The following is a 14,580-nucleotide window of genomic DNA, read 5'->3' on the forward strand; positions in this document are numbered from 1 at the left end:
GGATTTTATTTTTATTTTACTTTATTATTTTTATTTATTTATTTATTTATTTGGAGCAGAGAAAGGTTTATTGCAAGGTGAAATGAGTACTAGGTTTTTAATTTGCATTTAAGATATGAAATTTATGGTGGCTTTATTAGTTGGTAGTGTTAATAGCTCCAAAGATGGTATTATCCCAAAATACAGATGAGGAAGCTAAGTCTCAGAGAATTCCCAGAGACCAGCTGTCTGACTGGAAAGTAGGAGTGACAGGATTTGAAATGCAGTCTGCTGTAGTTTCAAGATATGGCATCTTTTAAATAATTTACACAATCGTATCCTGTATTACTGAGAGGCATACGGTACTGAAGAAAGTAGCACATGCTTAATTAATGTTCCTGGAAGGGAGATGGTAAGACCATGAAGTTTGCCTCTGTGTCACTGTCTGTTTGCCCTGATGGGCTTATACAGACATAGATATAGATTCAGATATGTTTATACACGTAGAAATAGGTTTAGTTTTAAGAATTTTAATATACATGATATTTTCAGCTTGACAATGTGCTCTCAAAAGAAGCTGAGTCTTAGAGGAAGTTGACCAACCAATTAATGACTGCATGTTTTAACATGGCAGATGCCACAATAAATGCCTATTTCTTGCTGGATGGCAAGGTAAACATTCCCTTAAAAGATGCGTACATTCTTGTTAGCATATAAAATACAACAGCCCTAAAGAGAAAATCATGCTTTGCTATTTGTTACTTGATAGTTCCCTGAATATCTGTGTCCTCTAGTTCTGTTTAAAAAGGTTAAATGGCTCTAAGTCTGTCTGCTAGACTTATAAGGAACGATGCACTGCTCTGGCTAGTCAGGAAATTTAATTTTCTACACAAATTAATCAATTGTGCATCGATAGAGGAAAGCTGCTCTCCATTACCCAGTTGGGGGACAGGGGTTGGGGGAGGGACAACTGCAAAAATGCAGAACTGATACTGAAAAATGCAGTTGGTGATTCTTACATTCTAGATTCATTCCTATGGAGCCAGTCCACCTCCAGTCAGAACGGTGTGGGGCTCACTTTCTGAATAATGCATCAAAACCCTGTTGTAAATGATTTGAAACAGTAATCGCCCCTTCTTTGGGTGAAACCATATATGCCAAGGAACTAGCACTTGCCTGACATCTATCAGAGCTAGAGTATGCCTGTGTCATCAAGTGGTACTTTATCTGTCCATCCCTTCCTGGTTACACAGCCCTAGACCCCCTTTAGCTTGCCTGGAAACAAAATGCTTCCAAGTTGGGCAGTTGTTACTAAGCAGCCTCAAGCTTCTTCTTCACCTGCCTTTTATGCCACCGACAATTATAAAAAATAACAATAGCAATAACAACAACAATCAACTACAGTGATAACCATCACTGATTCCCTGTGAGCTGGAATGATTATCAGTATATCTCCATTTTTACATCAGTCAATGGATAGATTATAAAATGGGCAGAAACAAGTGGGGAGCTATGAACCTGGATATTTACCCACTTCTAACCAATTTGAGGTTAGTATTGGCATCAAAAGTTACTCAAACTTCATCTCCAGCTGATGAAGAACATGCTTCTGCACAGGAAGTCTGTTCCCGCTGGTACTATAGAGTCCATGTTTTGGGTGTACATGGGATTGCCCTGATATCCGAATCCCCATTTGCCCTGAGGGTCCTCAGCTTGGCGTGCTCCTGGCCCCCTGTGGGTTCTTTGCTGACAAGAGTAGAAATCTTGGCAAGTCAAATGCTAAACTGACCCCATGGCTGGTCTCTCAGTTAGGCCAATCTTGTTTACTTTCTTCATATTCTTTCTTACGCTTGAAGATGTGAAGAAAGTGGCAATTGCTCTGTTCTGTGTTCTTTCAGAAGAAATGGAAAACGGGGCAGATTCATTCGTTCAACAAGTACCACTGTCTCTATTTATATTAGAATTTCAGTATAAAGCCATTTCACAACTTCACTATTTAGTCAAAAAATGGATGCCCATGTAAATTTATTTTTCTGGATACTTCCTGCCCTTGGATTCAATACTTGTCCCTTTGACAGATACGATTTTCTTAGCCAAACAGAGGCCATTCTGTGTGTCCACAACTTGTTGAGTTCCTTTACGACAGAGAATGGGCCACTGACCATTCCTCAAATCCCCTTCTTAGAGGTTGAGCTCTTTGGAAGAAAGGATTTTTTTTTTAATATCCTTATGAGATACACTCTACTATCCTGAATTTAGAAATGCCTTTGTTAAAAACAACTTTTCCAGACCTGAAAATAATTCTTTTTTTGCCCAAACTCAAATTATTTGGGGCACTGATTATTCTGCTGGGTTTCACCTCCAGCCTCATAGTTTCAGCACCCTTGGGAGTATTGGGAGTTTAATACACAAAAAAGAAGTGAATAAGTAAAGCTTTCATAAAGCTCACTTGTCTAGAGTTTCCCTGAATAAAGTAATTAGAAAGATATCTGCCGTAGGTCCCTGTAACTTAGAAATTGAATGACTTGGATATAAGCTGACATCTAACTCATAAATTAACTGGACAATTCTTTAAAACCGTATTCTTCCGTCTAGTTTTCTCTCTTTTTCAACAAACATTTCTAATGCAATATTTGAAATCCACACTCAAACACATCATTAACTAACACTTCACCCTTGGAGACCAGTGGACAAAGTTACAGATTTTCAGTGTTCTTTCAGAAGAAAGCTATTTAGCTCGAGCATCTACTGTCATTTGGGTGACTGGCAAAGAGAAAAGATGTACACAGTTCAACAACAAGAAAAACCCAGAACTGAGCCTTATTTCTAAAAAAAGGAAGAAAAACTTTAACAAGGGATTATATTTCTCATCCTGGGAAAAATTTTGAGCAGGGAAAGTATAAACAAAAGATATCTTTGAAATGGCAGAGAAAGGTTTTGTCTAAAAGGCACCGCTCCAAACATGCTGACCTATCAGAAATGCCCATAAAGTGATAAAAAGATCATTTCAAAGCCAAACAGCGAACACAGAAATAAGACAGGGGGTCTCTTAATGTGTTGAGACAGTGATCTCATGCCTCTAAATTCTTATACATAATTCACTGTAACTGTCAAAGGAGAAAGAAAGAAAGAAAAAAAAAAAAAACAGCAATACTTTTCTAATGCTAGAAAAAACCCCCACAAACAAGCAAAAACAATATCACATAAAAGATCCACCCAAATGCACTGCAAAATATATTCGATTTGGCTTTTTCATTGAGCTCTCTGAAAGCTTAATAGCTTTCTTCATCTTGATATTCCTGGCTCTGGGCATTGTATGCAGCTCTTCGCAGGTGTGTACAACACACACACACAAGCACGTGAACATAGTCTCAAAGGCAGCCACACAGACTGCATACGTAATTACATTTTGTACTGATGTGCTTGTCAGGCACTACAGCCAGTTTTCCTTTCAAAAGAGAAATACCTTATAGGACTGGAGGTGATGTCGGGGTCACGAGCGGTCACTTGCCCAATCACGGAGTTGAGAGCAGCATTTTCATGAACTTCGAGGAGGTAAGTCGGTGAAGAGAAGACTGGAGGCTCATCTGCATCTTCGACAACAATTTTGACCGTCGCCGTGTCTTTAAAGGGCCCCCTGCTGCTGAAACGCGGGTCAGTGTGGACATTGGCTGCCTCTACCTTCAGCGTATAGGATCTTTTGGTCTCAAAATCCAGAGGCTGTTAAGAAATGACAAAGATGAATGTTTCTCACTAATGACCACAGCAGCGAGAACAAATGAGTATAATGCTGATGGATGATCGTTATGTGCATTTAAGCCCATTTGTGAGCCTTAATGGGATCACTCTCCATTCCCCCAGATTCAACCTGTAAATTTTACAGGCATTTATTGATATCTGTTTATTATACAAGCTCAGTGAATCTAATCTCCTACTGTTTTGTTTTGTTTTGCTCATTTCACTTGGAATTCACAAAATATTCACAGTCATGAATTGTGCCATCAAAATTTCACTTCAGAGTCATAATAAAATTTTACTAGTGAAGGCATGATCTGCATACCAATCAGCCAGTTAATCGGGCCTCTGCTCGTCAGAGATAAGGCAGCATCGAACATAATCTCTATCTGGGAAGAATATTTTATCATTTCTGCAACAGTGTGTGAAATGTAAAGAACTAGAAATAATCATTGTTTAGTCCATGGAGACATTATAAAGCACAATTTAGCACTAATCCCAACAAAGAGTGTTTTCTTATTTCACTTCCAGAGCATCACTGCTTTACTGACCATGTGGCTAAAATGAGGCTTATTATTTTTTAGGGCATTCTTAGAAGGTCTCTATTATATGAGTTCTGTGCTGTGAAGCAGGTGGGCATATAAAGAAATACGTATACAGACGCATATCTGCCTGTGTTTATATTTAGGACAGATGATAGATAGATAGATAGACAGACAGACAGGTAGGTAACTAGGTCTGGTGGTGACTTCCACCAACCAGTTAAAAGCAATTTGAAATTACCTCACTGCACCATTACTGAAAATATTTCTGACCTATTAATACCTCTTTCCTTAAAAGCCCCAGAGACTTAACTTAATGACCTATGTAAATAGAGGCAGGTAAAAGAACACAGTCCCCTTCAACAACCAGAAGGCCATCTGCATCAGAACCCTCACAGTCCAATTCTCTCAGCAACACATAATACTTCAGATGTCAAGGATGTATTTCTGTCAAGGTTCAAAGAGACAATTTAGATTTCCATGGCAATTCTTATAAGAAATTGAACTTTACATCTGCGGTGCAAATTTTAAAAAAATAAGCTGGAACACAAGCTAGCATTAGTGAACTCTTTCAGAACTCCCATACAAGCTTAAATCTATATTCTTATTTCAAAATGTTATGTTGATTCTTATATTTGAATTTCATTCTAATTGGACTTCGATTTTTTTGATATATTTTCTAATAGAAAAGGTAGGTACTCAATCCCCTGTCTAGTCTGAAATTACTAAACACATGTACCCGTATGTACATGAATAGGCAATTCAACATCAACATTTTCACAATTTGCTAATCACCCCTACTGTAACAATTTTGTAATCTCAAATTCTTTACAAACGCTGTTAAGCATAAGAGATTATATTCTGCTTAATTCTTTGCCCAACTTAATGACAATCTACCGGAACACATCCTGGTGTCCTTGGGATTTTGTCAGACAAAAAAGAGGACCCATGAATTGCAGGAAAATGACTCCCTACAGATTGTTCTCTAGAGTAAAATACATGGGATTTTTGGTGTCAAGATGTGTAGTATATGCTTCCAAGTTTATGAATAATGGTGAATAAAAATACAGCAAACAGCTAATTGCTTCAGTTTATAAAAGCACCTTATGGTAACAAAGAATAGCAGTTAATAATAACAACAAAAATGACATTAGCAATCATTAGCCAAGGAAAATGTGTCTCTGGGTTAGTCAATAATTGACTCAAGTATAATTATACTGTACTCTAACACACGAGTTTTTAAATACTTTGCAACTCTTAATACTGAGCTCCAGCCAGGTTTAAAGAGAGTCTTACTCAGCAAAGTTAAAACAGATGCAGCCATTTTCTTTTCAAAATTGATTTTTAAAATTGATTTTGTATATAAAACTATATCCAGAAAATCCCAGGTTCTCACTTTCAATACCTCCCCAAAAGGGGATTTTAAGAGCATGACCACTGGGAGCACATCCCTGTGTAACATGACAGAGAGAGTCAGATAGTAAGCTTGGAGTCATGTCATTGTAATGCTGATCAAGACAGAGGGCAAAATTATTGGCTCCTGCCAGTGTGACCTATTATCTATCTTCTAATTCATGAATCAGCAAATCCGTTTTAAAATTAATTTGTACTACTTCATGGCAAGCATATAAAGAACAATGTTGAACAAAATACTCATGATGAAGATAAAAGGGTATTTTTCTTTGCAAATGCCCATGTCTGTAAAACACTGAACTGTGTTCTACACGTTTCTTAATGAATGTAGTTGTCACAATGAGAAATAAATATGGAAAATGTACAGAATTTTTCACATTTACCACACGCACACAAATGATCGTGAGCAAAAGCAGTCACAGATTGCAATATGGAGAGACATACCATGCTCCTGGATTGGAAGAATCAATATTGTGAAAATGACTATACGACCCAAAGCAATCTGCAGGTTCAATGCAATCCCTAACAAATTACCAGACACTTTTCACAGAATTAGAGCAAAAAATTATACAATTTGTATGGAAACACAAAAGACCCTGAATAGCCAAAGCAATCTTGAGGTAAGAAAAAGGAGCTGGAGGAATCAGACTCCCAACTTCGGGCTATACTACAAAGCTACAGTAATCAAGACAGTATGGTATTGGCACCAAAACAGAAATATTAGATCAATGGAACAGGATAGAAAGCCCAGAGGTAAACCCACGTACATATGGTTACCTTATCTTTGATAAAGGAGGCAAGAATATACAATGGAGAAAAGACAGCCTCTTCAATAAGTGGTGCTGGGAAAACTGGACAGCTACATGTAAAAGAATGAAATTAGAACACTCCCTAACACCATACACAAAAATAAACTCAAATTGCATTAAAGACCTAAATGTAAGGCTAGACACTATAAAACTTTTAGAGGAAAACATAGGAAGAACACTCTATGACATAAATCACAGCAAGATCCTTTTTGACCCACCTCCTAGAGAAATGGAAATAAGAACACAAACAAATGGGACCTAATGAAACTTCAAAGCTTTTGCACAGCAAAGGAAACCATAAACAAGACGAAAAGACAACCCTCAGAATGGGAGAAAACATTTGTAAACGAATCAACGGACAAAGTATTAATCTCCCAAATATATAAACAGCTCATGCAGCTCAATATTAAAAAAAAAAAACAACCCAATCTAAAAATGGGCAGAAGCCCTAAACAGACATTTCTCCAAAGGAGACATACAGATGGCCAAGAGGCACATGAAAAGATGCTCAACATCACTAATTATCAGAGAAATGCAGATCAAAACTAGAATGAGGTATCACCTCACACGAGTCAGAATGGCCATCATCAAAAAATCTACAAACAACAAATGCTGGAGAGGGTGCAGAGAAAAGGGAAGCCTCTTGCGCTATTGGTGGGAATGTAAATTGATTCAGCCACTGTGGAGAACAGTATGGACGTTCCTTAAAAAACTGAAAATAGGGGTTTCCCTGGTGGCGCAGTGGTTGAGAGTCCGCCTGCCGATGCAGGGGACACGGGTTCGTGCCCCGGTCTGGGAGGATCCCACATGCCGCGGAGCGGCTTGGCCTGTGAGCCATGGCCGCTGAGCCTGCGCGTCCGGAGCCTGTGCTCTGCAATGGGAGAGGCCACAGCAGTGAGAGGCCCGTGTACCACACACACACACACACAAAAAAAAAAAACCCTGAAAACAGAACTACTATATGACCCAGGAATCCCACTACTGGGCATATACCATATTTTGGACATGTGTCCAAAAGACACATGTACCCCAATGTTCATTGCAGCACTATTTACAATAGCCAGGTCACGGAAACAAATGTCCATCAACATCTGAATGGATAAAGAAGATGTGGTACATATATGTAATGGAATATTATTCAGCCACAAAAAGAAATGAAATTGGATCATTCGTAGAGATGTGGATGGACCTTGAGTCTGTCATACAGAGTGAAGTAAGTCAGAAAGAGAAAAACAAATATCGTATATTAACTCATATATGTGGAATCCAGAAAAATGGTAGAGATGAACCTATTTGCAGGGCAGGAATAGAAAGGCGGACGTAGAGAACGGACGTGTGGACATGGAGGGGAAGGGAAGGGGAGGACGAATTGGGAGATTAGGTTTGACATAAATACATTACCATGTGTAAAACAGATAGCTAGTGGGAACCTGCTGTATAGCACAGGGAGCTGAGCTTGGTGCTATGTGATGGCCTAGTTGGGTGGGATGAAGGCGGGGAGGGAGGTCCAAGAGGCAGGGGATATGTGTATGCATACGGCTGATTCACTTCACTTTGTGGCAAAAACTAACACAACATTGTAAAGCAATTATACTCCAATTTAAAAAAAGCCATATATTCTTTGTATTATTTATGGAGATGTTTCTTTGTCCAATGGTAGCCCCACACCCAGGAAAAAAGCAAAGATGAGCTTCATTGACCACAATGCTTGGTCATTTGATCACAGTTAGGAGCATCTAATGATAGCAGGGTGGGCCCTGTCCTTCCGGTGCCAGAACTAGCCAGAATAACTGAAGCTGACTACTTTGTCTGTCTCTGAGTTTCCCTAAAAGCAGAGCCTGCAGTGAAGACACAGGAAACTTGAATGCATTTTGCAGAGATATTCTAGGAAGCAGGAGATTAGAAATGGGGAGAGTTCTACAGAAAAGGATGAAAAGCCATTGAACTTGCCACCTCTATGGGCTGATGAGGATTATTCCCACTGAAAATCCTCTACGGAATCATAAACAATATGCCTCACAATAATTTCTTCAGTGAATAGGAACTGTCCACCAATCTTTGTCCCTCATTGCTTAAAGGTTGCTTTCAGAGTGTTGGCTTTCCTACATAGGTGGATGCTCTGGACAAGAACTGAGCAAGTTCCTGCAGCTCATGGAAAAACACTGAAACACAGAGAGGAAAGAAATGATGGGTGAGATGGGAGGCTAGCACCACCATGGTCACTGTTCACCGAGGTTTAGCTGAAATACAAAGTAGGACTAGAAGATAGGATGTGCAAAAAGCACTCACTTTTGCACAGCTCAAGAAGGCAAACCTCCTCCAGTTGTAAGGTTACATCAGGAAGTCCATCCAACCCCTACCACCTTCAACATTCAAGTTTCAAAGAGGTATTCTGAAGACGAACAAAACCTTCCTGAGCTTACCTTTCTCAGTCTTATAATGCCATCCTGGGCCTGGGCATCAGAAGTGATTTCAAACAGTGCTGTTCCATCTCCATCAATGATGTCATATGACGACTGTGCATTTTCACCAATATCCTGATCATTGGCCTTCACCCTCCCTATGGCAGTGCCAAGAACCACATCTTCTGGTACTGAGAAGTGATACAGACCTTAGGAAAGAGGAGAGACACTGAGCACTGCACATATTCCATTCTTCATTCATTCATCTAACAAATATGTATTGGGCACCTCTTTTGCTCTGGCTACTTCTGTATAGATACTACCAATACAGTGATGGGAAAGACAAAAACCTCCTTTCCACTGTGGAATGTACAGTCTTAAATGAGCCAGAGACAAATGTTCCCAGAAGAAGCAGTGATCTCTCTTCGAAACTCTTCTGAGTTATGGGACTTATTCAACCATATGTTTACCAAGTACATATTTGGAGCAGAGTTATATCAGGATATTAGTGAGTCTATGTGAATGTTCTTTCCAATTTGCTGTATAATCACACTGGCTGCCCTTGGGGATATTCATTGTTGCCCAACATAAAATATTAAGCTAATTTCAGCACAGATAGATGCAATGTGTAACACACTGAAAGTCACTTTTGAAGTTACCTTTATATTTACAGACTTATAGACCATTTTTGATAAAATCCAATTACCAAGCTTCTGCTGTGCCCTGCAGCAAGCTGTTCAGACACATGAAACACTCCTCTTGTTACTAAAATTCTCCTTGCTCTGAAGACCAAAAATCCTACCCTCAAAACTCTCTAGGCAAAATACAGTTACAGTGTATGTGGCTTCCCCTATGGGGGCAGGAAAACGTGTCTATTTAGTGATATTAGTCCCATTTTTATTCAGATCACTTTGGCTGTTGTATTGGTGTCACTCACTTTCACTGATGTAGGGGAAGTTGCCGGTACCCCAACCCCGTAACCCCTGGCCACTACCACTTCAGTCACACCTGCCTTACAGCCAACGGCCAACTCTTGCATTTCTTTGCTGAGGGTTTCCTCTGGACTTCAGAACCCGTTTTGTCCATTGCCTGTCAGTCCAGAACTATCAGACAATTAACACCCCCAGAGAAGCAGCCCTCAAAGGCTCACGCAACTTAGTATATAAAATTCCAGGCTCCTTGCCCTCTCTGGCAGGATAATCTTAAGCTGGTCCTTTTCTTTTGTTTATTTACAGTGCTCCAGAGTTTCCCCAGTGGAATGAAGCTCCAGTCACCCCAGTCATCGCTGGCTTGATAACGCACACTGTCAGCTTTCTACCTCCTCTCGCTCACAATTCTCACTTCCCTGCTGGCGTTTCTTGGGATCATCTCCAATATAAACTACTTATAATCAAATCCTTGTCTCAGCGCCTGTTTGCGGGGAACCCAAACACAGACAACCAGGAAGTTGTAGTCCCATTGCAACAAGAACAAGGGAAAATAAACATTCGATGAACCATAAACCCAAAAGGAAAAATTATATCTGGAGAACATTAGCTAATTCTAGTTTGAACTCAATCACTGAGTCCCTTGGATAAACTAAGGCTCATTTTCCCCAGTATAACAAGATTACTTTAGATGATGGGCGATGTTTTCTTCTAGAACTAACACACTTTTATTTACTGATGAAGTTAAAGTGTCTCTTGAAATCATAATATTATGTGACCCGGGAACAAAAATGTTTTCCGAACAGTTTTGCTGTAAGAAAGGCACCAAAAATCATCGGTCTAGCACAAGTCTCCCAATACCCTCTTAATTGGTGTAATGATTCCATTTCCTTCCAACTTTATATTTCAGATAAAGTTTTCAGATGATTCCTTGAGGTGTGCTTATTAAATAATAAGACAGCAAGGGGCTCACCTTGCTATTAAACCTGCATCAGGAAGCCTTGGGAAACCAAGCCAATGAAACATTTCTTTATCCACTTTTACTCTTCCTACTCTCATCATCCCTTTCAATGGGATCGTAGTTAATCAGTATTACCTCTAAGAAAGGGAACACTTGAAACTTATATGCCACCCCTCAATTGAAACAATCATTTTGTGAGAAAGAGGAGTTGCATGTTAGCGCATTAACTATAATGGCAACTGAAAAGAAAACGAAAGAGTCAGGGGAAGGATGCAAGAGATGACTTTTTTTATTTCAGTCATTTGGTTTCAAAGGTTGGCATTGTTGTCTGATTTATGAATGGCCAGATGTGAAAATTCTAAAATTCTTTAAAAAAAAGAAAAAATTTTAACATCATTATTGGAGTATAATTGCTTTACAATGGTGTGTTAGTTTCTGCTTTATAACAAAGTGAATCAGCTATACATATACATATATCCCCATATCTCTTCCCTCTTGCGTCTCCCTCCCTCCACCCCCTCAAGGTGGTCACAAAGCACCAAGCTGATCTCCCTGTGCTATGCGGTTGCTTTCCACTAGCTATCTATTTTACACTTGGTAGCATATATATGTCCATGCCACTCTCTCACTTTGTCCCAGCTTACCCTGCCCACTCCCCGTGTCCTCAAGTCCATTCTCTAGTAGGTCTGCGTCTATTCCCGTCCACCCAGTAGGTTCTTCATGACCTTTTTTTTTTTTTTTAGATTCCATATATATGTGTTAGCATACGGTATTTGTTTTTCTCTTTCTGACTTACTTCACTCTGTATGACAGACTCTAGGTCCATCCACCTCACTGCAAATAACTCAATTTTGTTTCTTTTTATGGCTGAGTAATATTCCATTGTATACATGTGCCACATCTTCTTTATCCATTCATCTGTCAATGGACACTTAGGCTGCTTCCAGGTCCTGGCTATTGTAAATAGAGCTGCAGTGAACATTGTGGTACATGACTCTTTTTGAATTATGGTTTTCTCAGGGTATATGCCCAGTAGTGGGATTGCTGAGTTGTATGCTAGTTCTATTTTTAGTTTTTTAAGGAACCTCCATACTGCGCTCCATAATGGCTGTATCAATTTATATTCCCACCAACAGTGCAAGACGGTTCCCTTTTCTCCACACCCTCTCCAGCATTCATTGTTTGTAGATATTTTGATGATGGCCAATCTGACTGGTGTGAGAGGATACCTCATTGTAGTTTTGATTTGCATTTCTCTAATAATGATGTTGAGCATTCTTTCATGTGTTTCTTTTTTTTTAAACATCTTTATTGGAGTATAATTGCTTTACAATGGTGTGTTAGTTTCTGCTTTACAACAAAATAAATCAGTTATATATATACATATGTTCCCATATCTCTTCCCGCTTGCGTCTCCCTTCCTCCCACCCTCCCTATCCCACCCCTCCAGGCGATCACAAAGCACCAAGCTGATCCCCCTGTGCTATGCGGCTGCTTCCCACTAGCTATCTACCTTACATTTGGTACTGTATATATGTCCATGCCTCTCTCTCGCTTTGTCACAGCTTACCCTTCCCCCTCCCCATATCCTCAAGTCCATTCTCTAGTAGGTCTGTGTCTTTATTCCTGTCTTACCCCTAGGTTCTTCATGACATTTTTTTCTTCTTAAATTCCATATATATGTGTGAGCATACGGTAATTGTCTCTCTTTTTCTGACTTATTCACTCTGTATGACAGACTAGGTCTATCCACCTCATTACAAATAGGTCAATTTCGTTTCTTTTTATGGCTGAGTAATATTCCATTGTATATATGTGCCACATCTTCTTTATCCATTCATCCGATGATGGACACTTAGGTTGTTTCCATCTCTGGGCAATTGTAAATAGAGCTGCAATGAACATTTTGGTACATGAGTCTTTTTGAATTATGGTTTTCTCAGGGTATATGCCCAGTAGTGGGACTGCTGGGTCATAGGGTAGTTCTATTTGTAGTTTTTTCAGGAACCTCCATACTGTTCTCCACAGTGGCTGTATCAATTTACATTCCCACCAACAGTGCAAGAGGGTTCCCTTTTCTCCACACCCTCTCCAGCATTTATTGTTTCTAGATTTTTTGTTGATGGCCTTTCTGACTGGTGTGAGATGATATCTCATTGTAGTTTTGATTTGTATTTCTCTAATGATTAGTGATGTTGAGCATTCTTTCATGTGTTTGTCGGCAGTCTGTATATCTTCTTTGGAGAAATGTCTATTTAGGTCTTCTGCCCATTTTTGGATAGTTGATTTTTGCAACTATGTTCATCAGTGATATTGCTCTGTAGTTTTCTTTCCTTGTGACATCTTTGACTGGTTTTGGTATCAGGGTGATGGTGGTCTCGTAGAATGAGTTTGGGAGTGGTCCTCCCTCTGCTATATTTTGGAAGAGTTTGAGAAGGATAGGTGCTAGCTCTTCTCTAAATGTTTGATAGAATTCGCCTGTGAAGCCATCTGGTCCTGGGCTTTTGTTTGTTGGAAGTTTTTAATCACAGTTTCAATTTCAGTGCTTGTGATTGGTCTGTTTATATTTTCTGTTTCTTTCTGGTTCACTCTTGGAAGGCTGCGCTTTTCTAAGAATTTGTCCATTTCTTCCAGGTTGTCTAATTTATTGGCATATAATTGCTTGTATTAATCTCTCATGATATTTTGTATTTTTGCAGTTTAAGTTGTTACTTCTCCTTTTTCACTTCTACTTCTACTGATTTGAGTCTTCTCCCTTTTTTTCTTGATGAGTCTGGCTAATGGTTTATCAATTTTGCTCATCTTCTCAAAGAACCAGCTTTTAGTTTTAGTGATCTTTGCTATGGTTTCCTTCATTTCTTTTTCATTTATTTCTGATCTGATCTTTATGATTGCTTTCTTTCTGCTAACTTTGTGGGGTTTTTTTTTTTGCTCTTCTTTCTCTAATTGCTTAGGTGTAAGATTAGGTTGTTTATTTGTGATGTTTCTTGTTTCTTAAGGTAGGATTGCGTTGCTATAAATGTCCCTCTTAGAACTGCTATTGCTGCATCCCATAGGTTTTGGGTCATTGTGTTTTCATTGTCATTTGTTTCTAGGTATTTTTTGATTTCCTCTTTGATTTCATCCGTTGTCTCTTGGTTATTTAGTAGTGTATTGTTTAGCCTCCATGTGTTGGTATTTTTACAGTTTTTTTTTTCTTGTAATTGATATCTAGTCTCACAGTGCTATGGTCGGAAAAGATATTTGATATGATTTCAATTTTCTTAATTTTACCAAGGCTTGATTTGTGACCCAAGATATGATCTATCCTGGAGAATGTTCCATGAGCACTAGAGAAGATAGTATATTCTGTTATTTTTGGATGGAATGTCCTATAAATACCAATTAAGTCCATCTTGTTTAATGTATCATTTAACGCTTGTGTTTCCTTATTTAATTTCATTTTGGATAATCTGTCCGTTGGTGAAAGTGGGGTGTTAAAGTCCCCTACTATTTTTGTGTTACTGTTGATTTCCCCTTTTACGGCTGTCAGCATTTGCCTTATGTATTGAGGTGATCCTATGTAGGGTGCATAAATATTTACAATTGCTATATCTTCTTCTTGGATTGATCCCGTGATCATTATGTAGTGTCCTTCTTTGTCTCTTGTAACAGTCTTTGTTTTAAAGTCTATTTTGTCTGATATGAGAACTGCTACTCCAGCTTTCTTTTGGTTTCTATTTGCATGGAATATCTTTTTCCATCCCCTCACTTTCAGTCTGTATGTGTGCCTAGGTCTCAAGTGGGTCTCTTGTAGACAGCATATATACGGGT

The 14,580-nt window shown here is 39.0% G+C and overlaps 1 protein-coding gene across 1 annotated transcript in view; it reads right to left on the reverse strand.

Moving 5' to 3' along the window:
- Positions 1 to 14,580, reverse strand: part of CDH8 (cadherin 8) — a 369,599-nt gene that overhangs the window by 152,772 nt on the left and 202,247 nt on the right. Inside the window, exons 5-6 of the mRNA XM_065898690.1 lie at positions 8,902 to 9,089; positions 3,446 to 3,699 (exon numbers count right to left, since the gene is read on the reverse strand). Of these exons, the coding sequence (XP_065754762.1) occupies positions 3,446 to 3,699; positions 8,902 to 9,089 (442 nt within the window). The remainder of the gene's footprint in view (positions 1 to 3,445; positions 3,700 to 8,901; positions 9,090 to 14,580) is intronic.

This window comes from Phocoena phocoena, chromosome 20 (assembly GCF_963924675.1).
Source record: "Phocoena phocoena chromosome 20, mPhoPho1.1, whole genome shotgun sequence".
NCBI classification, from domain to species: domain Eukaryota; kingdom Metazoa; phylum Chordata; class Mammalia; order Artiodactyla; family Phocoenidae; genus Phocoena; species Phocoena phocoena.